Raw genomic sequence first — 13,460 nt, 5'->3', positions numbered from 1 at the left:
AAGAGAAGCCATGAGAAAAGAGACAAAATATATAATTAGTATCATAGGAAGAACGTCTTCCAACACCACCAAAAGTAGAAGACGTTTAAATATTAAAAGAAACATGAAACCAATTTACTCTTTAATGAATGAATTAATTTAAAGAAAGAATCCACTTTGATTTGCATGGTTTATGTCTTACATATATTCTTTAAGTACAGCACAAGCATTATTTTAACTTTCATTTTCATCCCTGGTAATATTCCACTTTGGCTGCAAACTGTTCCCACCTATGTTGAGGGAGATCAATTAGAAGTTATAAATAATTATATAATGATTGTGCTGTACACATTCATTATATTACTGAATATAATTAATGTGTAGAACAGCATTTCTCAAACTGTGTTTCGCGGAACACTAGTGTTCCGTGAGATGTGAACAAGTGTTCCGTGAAAAAACGTAATTAATAATTAAATAAATAAAATAAAATAAATAAATTTTGCATATGTATCGCACATCACTTTTGTATCATTATAATATTTAACATAATTTTTTTAGGTTATTAATATACTGGCATAGACTAATAATCAGATAGACCACAGAACACTTTATTTTGGCAGGCTTTGCATAGAGAAGTATGCGTACAGGTAATGACACCTACAAAAATGTAGCAATGTAATGATCTAGTTTGCCATCCGTATGCAATTTAGCCTGGAGTACATGGGTTGAAGGAGAGGAGGAAGCGAACTGATATCATAACAAAACTCACTTCCTTCTAAAAAATTTTTTTTTGATAATTATTAGTATTTCGAAATATTATTATTAAAATATGTTATCATGAATCGGTGGTTGAAAAAAGGAACTTTAAAATGAGAAGCAAAGTACTTCTAGTAGTGCAACTGTGGTTGATAAAAACAAACACAATATTGTTACACTTCAAACTGAGAATGAACAATCGCAGCCTTTTGTTCCCCAGAAATCCAAAGTGAAAAAACAGGAACCAACTAATAAAAGACCAAAACGAAAGTATAATGACAGTTATTTGAATTTTGGCTTTGTTTGGAAAATAAAGATGCTCCTAATGCACAGTGCGTCGCATGTAATAACATATTAGCAACAGTTCTTTGGCTCCCGCTAAACTTGTGTTTCATAAGTGTTCCTTGAATATGTTGTGAGATGAAAAGTGTTCCATGACTAAAAAAGTTTGGGAAACGCTGGTGTCGAAGAACATGCTGTACAATGGTCTACAATAATCAAAATATGTTCCTTTTTTTTTATTTCTTTTTTTTTTTTTTGCCATTCAATCTCAATAATCAATGCCAAGAAATTTTAACTGCAAGCCAAGCAACTTCTATTGGCCTCATAATTATATGGAAGGAAGCTGGTTAACTATTTTAAAACTCCTTGGCTTAATAAATTTTCCAACACAAGTGGGTGCAATTTTTTACTATCATCTGGGTTGAAGCATAACAGAACAGTAATGCTTTCTTCACTTAATTTTCTATCATTGCAAAACCATCTCTGAACTTTTTTTTTTTTTTGTGAAATAAATTAAACTCTACACCATAATGAATATGTAGTTGCATATGTATATAGGCGGAAGGCTATCTGAATGATAAACAAAAAGTTGTCCCAGCAAGAATATCTCAGTGAAACTTGGAATGCACAATAAAAAAAAAAAAAAACTGTGAGCTAATTATGCACATGATGTACATAATTAGTTCACGTATAGGTTGGAAGACTATCTAAATACCTGGTGTGACTGGCAAAAGGGCATCCATATGAGTAAAGACTTCGAATATGTGAGTTGCACAGCTTGGAAACTAGGCACTTTAGAGGTGACTTGATTGAGGTGTTTAAGGCTCTGAATGGCATAAGTAAAATGAAGAGGCTGAAATTTTCACAGTTATAAATGATTCTAGAACTAGGAGCCATAAATCGAAGTTATGGTTGAATGCATAGGTTGTCTATTTCCTTGTCATTTATTATTTATTTTATTTAATTATCATTATTTTACTATTTTTTCTTTCTTTTGGCTGGTGCAGCCAAAAGGCTTCCTTAAGTCTTAGGCTTCCTTCCTTATTTTAGTAATGGCCATATGGCCATTACTAATACTAAAATACTAATATATAATTATTATATAATTATAATATACACTGAGTGATCACTGAATTATGACCGCCTATCTAATACTTCGTAGGTCCTCCTTTTGCCCTCAGTACAGCAGCTATCCAACGTGGCATTGATAAAACAAGATGTCGGAAGCGTTCGGGAGGTATGACCAACCACACTGTGTGTAATGTGGTCAGAAATGCACTTATGGAGGTGATTGGTGTATCCAGACACCTGATATGCCTTTCCATAGTGTTCCACAAGTGCTCTATGGGATTGATAGCGGGGGAAGTTCGGAGGCCAATTGATATGCTGGAGGTCAGAACTGTGTTCCTCAAACCATTCCTGCACAAAAAATGCCCAATGGCTTGGTGCATTGTCATCTTGGAAGACACCATCGTCATTCGGGACGAAGTAGTAGTAGTAGTAGTAGTAGTGGCATGTGAGGCAAGAAAGCAAGCGTATGAGCTTATGCAGCATCAGCCAGAAAAAAAAAAAAATTACGAAACAATCCCCTCTAAATATATGTCCAGTTCCTCCTTAAATTTATTTAACCTATCAACTTCCACAACGACAGATGGAAGTTTGTTCCAGCAATTAACCACCTGCTGGCTAAAGGAAAATTTCCACACATCTGTCCTTCCACAATTTCAATTTATGCCCCCTTAGGTTCATAATCTGAAAAAGTGGAAGAATCCCATCAGAATTCAGCGTGCTCAACCCATTCAAGGCCTTATACACCTCAATCAGATCACCTCGCAGGTGCCTAGTCTCCAGCTGCTGCGATTTGCAGAACTTAAGCCTCTCCTGGTAAGAGGATCCCTTCATTCCCCTCACCAATCTTGTTGCCCTTCTCTGTACACGCTCAAGCAAATCTACATCCTTCCTAAAATGAGGCCTCCAGACCTGCAACGCAGTACTCAAGGCGTGGCCTGACCATTGCCTTATACAGAGGGACAATCACCTCCTTTTCCCTGCTAACAAAATTCCTGTATATCATTGACAAATTTCCAGAAAACTTCATATCTGACTGCACAATTACTCGCAGGTCTTTTTCAGTTTCTACCTCCTTAAGTGTAGTACCACACAGTTGGCACGTTTCTCTGGGATTACTTCTACCCATATGCACTACTTTGCATTTTTCAATGTTAAACTTCAGTTGCCACTTCTCAGGCCATCTGCCCAAATTTTCTAGATCTTGTTGCAGTAACACACTGCCATTACTGTCATTAACCACCCTGCCAACCTTTGTATCATCTGCAAACTTCGATACTAAGCCTGATATACCTTCATCAATATTATTGATAAATATACAAAACAACAGTGGACCCAACACCGAACCCTATAGGACTCCACTAATAACATTAGTCCACAAAGAGCAGCACCCATTGATTACCACCCTCTGTCTTCTCCCACTTAACCATCCTTTTATCCATTGTAGCAACTTACCCTTAGTACCATTCTGCTCCAATTTGTACAGTAGTCTTCCATGCGCAACAGTGTCAAAAGCTTTCCTGAAATCCAAGTATATGATATCAAAATTATTTTTTGCATCCAGTTCTTTTGTAACCACATTATAATAACCAATCAAATTTGTCAGACAAGACTTTCCCTTTACAAACCCATGCTGTGTCTGAATTATTGCTGCAAACTTGTCTAGATGATCCTGCAATGCACCTTTCACCAGTGAATCCATTATTTTACCCGGAACAGAAGTTAAACTAACTGGTCTGTAATTACGCGTGTCACACTTCGATTCCCCTTTGTGGATTGGGGTCACATTTGCACATTTCCGGTCCATGGGTACCTCCCCTGAGTCCAATGATACTCTCATAATTACGGCTAAGGGTTTGCTTACTTCCTTTGCTGCCTCCTTTAATATAACTGGATAGATCCCATCCACCCCAGGTGCCTTTCTTATGTTTAACTTCAACAATTTCTCCTCCACTTTGTTCTCAGTTATTACAAAATCATTAAGCATCCTGTTACAATTTGATAACCTTTTGGCATTTTCAAACCTTAATAACTCATGTGTGAATGTAGAGGCAAAATACTCATTCAGTTTGTTTGCTATCTGAGCAGGATCATCAACAGTCGAACCATCGATATCAAGTGGACCAATCAGATTCATCCCCTTCCTTTTAAAGTTTATATAAGTAAAGAAATTCTTGCTGTTTTTCTTAGCATCTTTTGCCAAAGATTTCTCGTAATCTGCCTTCGCCTGCCTAACCTCCTTTGTGACTTGATTACAGACTAGCTTATATATATCATAGGCTTCTGTGTCGCCTGATAATTTATATGCATTCCATGCATTTTTCTTCTCTGCCACGAGTCTCATTAGTTCATTTGACAACAATTTCGGCCTAGACCTTGAACAATATTTCTTAATAGGTATGAAACGTTTAGTAGCTTCCACTATCAATTCCTTGAATGCTTCCTACTTAGAATTTACTGTTGGTAACATCATCATTTGGTCCCATTGTACAGAATTTAAAAACTGTCTGAGATCACTACAGTCACCTTTACGGAAGCAAAAGACTTCCTTTACCCCTGCTGGTAATTATATCTTTAAGTAAATCCCATATCATTACACTGTGTTCACTGCCACCTAATGGTTCCTTTATCTACAAATTCTTAATACACGAATGATCACTGCTGATAACCAGATCAAGAGTATTACCCTCTTTGGTTGCCTCTCGAAAATGCTGCTGCAGAAAACAATCATCCAATAAATCTACAAACGTCTTACTAGTGTGCGAGTGAACAACCCAAAAGTTCAAGTCTATATCGGGTAGTTAAAATCCCCCATTATAAGACATTCTGATTTACTAGCCCACTCTATTTCTCTGTACAATTGTTCATTGTACTTATTCGAGTCATTAGGCATAAAACACACTCCTACTCTTATTTTTGCTTTCGCAGTGCTTATGTCACACCAAACTGACTCAACAGTGCACTGTTCATCTATATCAACTGGATGCATTTCTTTTGATTTTATGTTTTTCTTAATTAACAGCATAACACCTCCTCCGTTCCTATCCTGTCTATCCTTTCTGTACACATTGTCTCCGCAAATTCCAGTTCTGCATTCCTTATATCTGCGTGACACCACATCTCTGCTATCCCAACAATATCCGCCTTTGATGTCTTGACCAACACTTCAAATTCATCAAATTTATTTACTATATTTCTTGCATTGGTATACATGCAAGTATACATGTACCTATTCTTATTATTAGTTACCCTAACACATCCCATATACCCCTCACTCCACACCGGTGCTTATTCTAATAGAAGTAGTGAAAGAATCACCTTCACCTCTGCCTGCAGCTACTTTTAACCTTTTAGTCTGTGAATCCCCCTGAAGCTAGCAGTTTTCCGACCCACCTAACACTGCCTCGATAGCATCAGCAAATATTCTACTTAGGTATATCCCATCCCTGTAGAAGCAGTCTCTCCTGTTAACAAGCACAGACCAGGCTGAAAAAAATTTTATCCCTTGAGCCTTGCACATTTCCTCCAGGGCTGAATTGATTGAAAAGGCTCTCATCATGTTCTCCCTCCTATCGTGTCTGGGCAGAATTGCGGACAACTTCAAATTGAACCCTAAATCATGACTTTTTTGCAACACTGACCTGTACTTATTAAGTAAATCTGCAGATCTCCTACTCTTAATGTCATTGGTACCAACGTGTACACAATATCACCCTTTGTGCCCTTAAAAGATGATATATGCTTTACAACGTCATCAACTTTTGCCCCTGGCAGACATACCCTGGTCCTATTCCATCTATCCTTTTTACACAATATATTCTCCATCTCCCTGACAATAGAGTCACCAACGATAACTAACTCCTGTGGGACCAAAGTATTCTGCCTTGGAGGTTGCCGCTGTGTTGCCTGATGCCCAGGCGTGAGCTCTGGTGTTGAGTTGGGCAGCTGAGAGCTTGACAGGCCCCTCATATTAATTTCTTCGAGGCTATCTACCCTACACCTCAAGCTCTCATAGATGCCCATCAGAACGCTGAGCTGACAACTAATTTCTAGACACTCTTTGCACCTGGCACACATAAAGACATCCTCCTTGGCTAGATCATGTTCCATTCCAGAAAGTTTGGCAAACATTTCACACGTTGCACATTTTTTTTAGGCTGTGATGCATTGGAGAATCGTCCCCTCTCAGTTCTCCTCTGAGTCACAGCACTCCTGCCACTTTTTGCCCATTGCTTTTGTGCTCTAGTCTGGGACATGATATTTTAAATTAATAAAATCAATAAATTTAATTAATTAATTGTCAATACTACACTATCTAATAGAATACTAAATGCAAGGGGTGCGAATTATGCTATATAGTTTTACGTTAGAGCTATCATACTTAAAAATTTGAATTCCCTACCACTCTATACAAAAACAATGGCTGCAAGATTCGAACTAAACAACGGTTTTACGTATATTAAGTAGTAATCTACAACAACTCCAATCTAAATTAAAAATAAAAATAACTAGCGTATTTAGAACTATATGGCTACTTATAAAGTTCAATATGAAATAACAATTAGGTAAATAAAATGGAAAACACTTAGATAAGTGCAATGTAGAGGGGTGTACTAAGTCAGCAAGCAGTTGACGATAGCAGAGACCACTGATACGTTGTTCCACATGCACCAGGCGGCGCCTCTGTAGCCAGGTGGGCAGGAGCAGCAGTGCATAGCACACGCTTCTTGATAGACTGGGGTTCGAGCCAGTGACTATCAAATACGGAGGATGCGGAAATATCAGGGAATGACTACCGCATATCCCTGAGCAATATGGCCTTAGTTGCTAATGCTCCTAAAAACCAAACAACAACATGCACCAAGGGGGGGTCCAAGTTCCGGGCAGTGAAACATTCCCCACACCATACATTCGCCTCCACTAGCCTGCACTTTTGATACCATGCATGATGGATCAAGAGCCTCGTGTTGTTGACGCCAAATCCGTACACGACCATCCACGGTGTGGAGTAAAATAATGTGACTCATCTGACCAGCACACCTTCCAGTCATCTAACGTCCAATGTGCATGCTATTTGCACCAAGCGAGTCTTTTACACCAGTGAACCATGGTTAGGAAAGGATGCCATAGAAGTCGTCTGCTGATATAGCACATACATGCGATGCATGGTCATGCCATATATTGTTCTGGTTTGGCTCACGTTGTACTGGGTAGTCAACCCTTCAACAGTGCTGCACCTGTTCGCCTGTACGAGTCGTCGGATCTGGCGCTTACCTCTAACATCAACCTTTTGCTGACCTTTGCAGTTTTGCCGTTGGGTCATTGTTTGCCCATTTTGATGCCAGTGCATTTTAACTACAGCGGCTGTTGAACACCCCATCAGTTCAGCCATTTGGGAAATTGAAGCACCAGCTCATTGAGCATCCACAATCTATCCTTTATCAAAGTTCGATAAATCCTTCCTTTTACCCATCACGCTCGGAATTTTACTACCTACTGAACCATTGATACCTTATCTACGCTACGTAGGTCGACTAACTCTGCATTCTCATAATTCACATGGTCAACAGGTCGAATTAAGTTTTCATATGGTAGTCATAATTCAGTGATCACTCAGTGTATATATGTTTGCCTTCATATTAAAGTATGTGTGTGTGCCATTTTATACATACATATTTACAATTTGCATACCTTCTGGAGAAGGAGTACCTTCCACTGCTGCATATAGCATTGCCTTCATATCCTAAAAAGTAAAAAACAATAAATGATAATTACTAAACAGTTTATATCATATTTCCACATTATATATCCATATAAAGTAATAGAATATGCTAGAAAATTTAAGCAGGAAGGTCTAAATTTTTCATTCATGCATTCCAAACCGTTAGAAGAGATGGGAAACCAGATTAGATAGGGACACAAAAGAATATTCTTATCAAGAAAGACTTGGGATTCTGTAAACCACAGTTGCCAGAAACTAGCAATTTGTAGGGTAATCTAACTGTCGTGCATAAGGCTTTAAAATGTAAACTATATGCTGGTAGCATCTTTATTCTTTCTGAGTTGATACACACACACAGAACCATAACTTTTGATTGGAAAAGGATGGCTACAGAATAAATGTGCAGAAATTTGCATTCTGCAAAGAGTAATCAATTAATGGACTAAACTTGCATCTAGTGTTGTGGAAATGGACAGGTTGAATAAATTTAAAAGTTTGGACCAATTGGAAGGAACTGGCAAATGAATGATTTTTGTGGGGACTGGTGCTGTATAAGCCTTGCTTTCTTACAACACACTGCCAATACTAATATCCAAGACAAATATATAAGGCCTATAAATCTGTGTAGCATGACTAACTCTGTTCTTTCACCACATCTTTCAATTAAAAAACTAGTAATATGAATGGCTCTATATATATATATATATATATGTGTGTGTGTGTGTGTGTGTGTGTGTGTGTGTGTGTGTGTGTGTGTGTGTGTGTCTTAGATAGTTATTTTGACATTATAATATAGATATTTGAGTAGTTGAGATCTGCAGAGCTGTCCAGCCAGAAAATAAGACAATTTTTGAATTTTTCCCAAACCACGTCTCCATACTTCTTACATTTTTCTGCTGGAAAAACTATCACCACTGTGACTATCACCAATGTGAAGATTGACTGAAAATGAGCTATAGCAATGTCTAGGTGGCCTAACGAAATCAGTTACTGTTGCACACAGACTGCTTTAGGTGACAAAATATCTAGATATTTTGTCACCTAAAACAAAATATGAATACTATACTACAGATATTTCTTGTTCTTGGGAATTTTTGGAACATCAGCTAATCAGGTCATAATGCTCCAATTCTTTTAGTACTCTAGTTTGTATGGTTTTATCATTTATTGCCTGTACAAGTGTGCTAATAAGCAAATCTGCATGTTGGGCAGACTAACAAAACAATAATTCATGGAGGGAACTCCCACTCCATCCATTTGCAATTAACTTACTACAATATAAGAAGCCGAAGACTCCTTTAAAAATTCTTCTAGTCTCTGACAGAGATTCAAGTCCTAACTTCTCCATATTTGTGACAAACCACTCTACTGTCATGGAGGACTGCATGTATAAATTATTTATAATTAGACATTAAGAACTTGGCATTTTTGGCAAATGTCATTCTAAGGCACTAGTTGTACCCGGTGTAACATATGCCATCTTTCTGATTATGGCGTAAATAGTTTAATCTAGATCCTTCAGTCAGTCTTCACCATTCTTGTTTAGTGGTGATATAATTCTACAGCAGCATATATCTCTATTTGCAGGTGGTTCTCATCTTCTCCAACAAATATTGCAGCAACCTCCATTTTGGATCTAGGTGCATTATATCATCTCTTATCTAAGTCCGGGTCTTCTATAAATGCCATCCACATATTCATTGTTGGATTGGTCTAGGTTATTGATACATTTCTTCATATAACTCACAAATGGGTTAACGTGTTGCAGCATCTCAACCAATTGTTGCATTACTTCAGCCATACACCCTTGGTTTGATTGTTTTTCAAGCCGTTTTGTTGTTGCTTCAGCAGAATCGAAAATATAAAGTTGTCCATATCCTGGCTTATTTGCCTCATTTGGATATAGTAGTGAGACCAAATGGCAAATCTGACCATGTATTCTAAAACAGTAGGGACAATTTTTCAGTCAGTGATTTAATCTCTGCACCCACTGATGCGAACACCATTGCCGAGTTGTACTCTCGTATAAGTTCTCGACTTCACGAGTTAATTCGTTCCTAGCGCGTGCTCATAAAGCAGGAATTTATTACTGATAGACATAATGTTAAAAATAGGTGTTATGTTCACAATGAAATTAGTTAACTAACTAGTTTATGTTTAAACAACGATTGATTTTTCCAAAGAAATGAAAACATAGGCTGTAAAATCAAGCAAATTATAATAATAAAGAAAATTATTTATGACTTACAAATGTTAAAGAATGTTTATTCTTCATCGTCATCATCGACTAAATGCACACTTGTTGATCACTCATTATTGGCTCGGCACCCGGTTTGTTGCACAAGGAGTCATCTTTTTCAGAAATACTTCAAGAGGCTCTTGTTTCCAGATAATCTTCTCTTTTCTTTATAAATTTCAATAAAATGCATAAACATTTTTTAACGGAACGCACAAATTGCAACTAACACGATTTGCGCAGAGTAACAAGTTTCCGAAGCTTAAAAGAAAAAAGGAATGAAGTGAAGATTCTGAAAATTTCTTTATGTTTTTTATATGATTGCAGATTTCAGTAAAGGGGAAACACATTTCACCATAATCATGCAAAAAACAACACAATTCCAGCCATCAGCATTTTTGCAAATGCAATAACATTGAGTTTACTAACCATTTATAATTAGAGGCATTAACAGAGAAGTCCAATAAACCAGAAAATACAAATTGTTTTTGTTTTATGGTCGTGACCTCCAGAAATGTGCTTTAGAAAAATGTCACAAAGGCATCCAAAATTGGTTCTTAAAACAGAACATTGGAAAATGATGACAGTTTAGTGCATTTTAATGATTTGAATTGGTAACTGATACAATTTGCACTATAAAAACAACCTTTTAGAGAGGCATTAGCATTAGTAGAGGCATATGATGCAAGAAAGCAAGCTTATGCAGCATCAGCCAAAAAATAAAATTTTTTAAAAACTCCCATTTCACCCCTCCGTTCGTTCAAAATACCTGTCCAGCTGAGCCTTAAATTTATTTTGGCTATCAACTTCCACAACAAGGGATGGAAGTCTGTTCCACAAACCAACCATCTGCTGGCTAAAGGCAAATTTCTGCACAGCTATCCTACATCTGTCTTTCCTCAATTTGAATTTATGCCCTCTCAGGTGATTATTCTGAGCAATAGGAAGAATCCCATTGGCACTGAGCATGCTCAAACCATTCAAGGCTTTATACACCTCTATCAGATCACCTCGCCGGTGCCCAGTCTCCAGACACTGTAATTTGCAAAACTTAAGCCTTTCTTCGTAAGAGCAACCCTTTGTTCCATTCACTAATCTTGTTGCCCTTCTCTGTACTCGTTCTAGCAGCTCTACATCCTTACTGAAATGAGGCCTCCAGGCCTGTATACAGTACTCAAGGTGTGGCCTGACCATTGCCTTATACAAGGGAATAATCACCTGCTTATCCCTGCTAGAAAAATTCCTGTATATCATTGACAAGACACCATGAGCTACTCTTGCAGCCTGTCTGCACTGGTCAGAGAACTTCATATCTGCCTGCACAATTAATCCCAGGTCCCTTTCATTCTCCACTACTGTCAGTGTAGGACCACAGAGTTGTTACGTTACTCTGGGGTTGTGGTTTCCCATATGTAGTACTTTACATTTGTCAATGTTAAACTTCATTTGCCACCTCTCAGCCCATCTGATCAACCTTTCCAGATCCTGTTGCAGCAGCATAGCATCAGTAGTGTTCTTAACAACCCCGCCAACCTTTGTATCGGCTGCAAACTTGGACATTAAGCTTGATATACCATCAATATCATTTATAAATACAGAAAACAATAATGGACCCAACACTGAAACCTGAGAGGCCTCCACTAATAACATTAGTCCACGATGAGCAGTGCCCATTGATTACTACTCTCTGTCTTCTCCCCTCAACCATCCCTTTATCCATAGCAGCAATTTCCCTCCAATGCCACACTGCTCCAATTTGTGCAGCAGTCTTCCATCTGCAACAGTATCAAAAGCCTTTCTAAGATCCAAATATATAATATCAAAGTTATTCCCTGCATCCAGTTCTTTTGTGACTGCATCATAGTATCCAATCAAATTGGTCAGGCAAGACTTTCCCTTAACAAAACCATGCTGTGTCCGAGCTATAACTGAAGTCTTGTCTAGATGATCCTGCAGTGCTTCTTTAATCAGCGCTGCTATTAATTTTCCTGGAACAGAAGTTAAACTCACAGGTCAATAATTACTTGTGTCAGCCTTTGATCCTCCTTTATGAATTGGGGTCACATTTGCACACCTCCCCTGAGTCCAAGGAAGCTCTCATAATTATGGCTAAGGGTTTGCTTACTTCCTTTGCTGCCTCCTTTAATATAACTGGATAGATCCCATCCACCCCAGGTGCCTTTCTTGTGTTTATCATCAACAATTTCTCCTCCACTTTACTCTCAGTTATTGCAAGATTATCTAGCTTACTGCCAGAGTTGAATACACCTCTGTCATTCCCATCGCTGAATAACTCCTCATGTGTGAATGTTGATGCAAAATATTCATTTAGTTTGTTAGCTACCTGAGCAGGATCATGAACAGTTGAACCATCGATATCAAGTGGACCAATCTGATTCATCCCCTTCCTTCTAGAGTTTACATAAGTAAAGAACTCTTTGCTATTTTTCTTTGCATCCTTTGCCAAAGATTTCTCGTAATCTGCCTTCGCCTGCCTAACCCCCTTTGTAACTTGGTTACAGACCAGCTTATATCTATCATAGGCTTCTGTGTCACATGTTAATTTATATGTATCCCATGCATTTTTCTTCTCTGCCATATATCTCATTAGTTCATCTGACATCCATTTAGGCCTAAACCTTGAACAATATTTCTTAATTGGTAAGTAAAGCCTAGTAGCTTCCAAGATTAATTCTTTGAATGCTTCCCATTTTGAATTTGCTGTTGGTAACATCATCAGTTGGTCCCACTGTATAGAATTTAAATATTGTCTCAGACCATCGTAGTCGCCTTTATGAAAGCAAAAACCCTTCCCTTTACCCCTGATGGTAGTTACCTCTTTGAGTAAATCCCACTTCAGCACATTGTGATCACTGCCACCTAGTGGTTCCTTTATCTGCAGATTCTTAATGCATGAAGAATCACTACTGATAATCAGATTAAGAGTATTACTCCCTCTAGTTGCCTCCCGAACATGCTGATGTAGAAAACAATCATCCAATAAATCCACAAAAGCCTTGCTAGTGTGTGAATGACCAATCCACAAATTCCAGTCAATATGTGGGAAATTAAAATCCCCCATTATAAGATTTACTGGACCACTCTATTTCCCTGTACAGTTTCTTATTATATTAGGCCTATAGCACACTCCTACTCTCAATTTTGATCTCCCAATGCTTATGTCACACCAAACTGACTCAACACTGTACTGTCCAGCGATATCAACTGGTTTCACTTCCTTGGATTTTATTTGTTTCTTAACTAATAGCATAACCCCTCCTCCCTACCTATCCTGTCTATCCTTTCTGTACACATTGTACTCCCCAAATTCCAGTTCTGCATTCCTTATATCTGTGTGACACCACGTTTCTGATATCCCAACAATATCTGCCTTTGATGTTTTGAGCAGTACCTCAA

General features: G+C 38.0%; 1 protein-coding gene across 1 annotated transcript in view; it reads right to left on the bottom strand.

Annotated features, from left to right (window-relative positions):
• LOC150089438 (solute carrier family 53 member 1-like) overlaps window positions 1–13,460 on the bottom strand; it is a 165,410-nt gene that overhangs the window by 144,780 nt on the left and 7,170 nt on the right. The window contains exon 2 of the mRNA XM_090389982.1: window positions 7,777–7,828. Coding sequence (XP_090246108.1) covers window positions 7,777–7,828 — 52 coding nt within the window. The remainder of the gene's footprint in view (window positions 1–7,776; window positions 7,829–13,460) is intronic.

Source organism: Mastigoproctus giganteus, chromosome 2 (assembly GCF_048544385.1).
Source record: "Mastigoproctus giganteus isolate SK-2022 chromosome 2, ASM4854438v1, whole genome shotgun sequence".
Taxonomy (NCBI): domain Eukaryota; kingdom Metazoa; phylum Arthropoda; class Arachnida; order Uropygi; family Thelyphonidae; genus Mastigoproctus; species Mastigoproctus giganteus.
The sequence above is the reverse complement of the archived record's forward strand: the minus strand, read 5'-3'. Positions and strand labels throughout refer to the sequence as shown.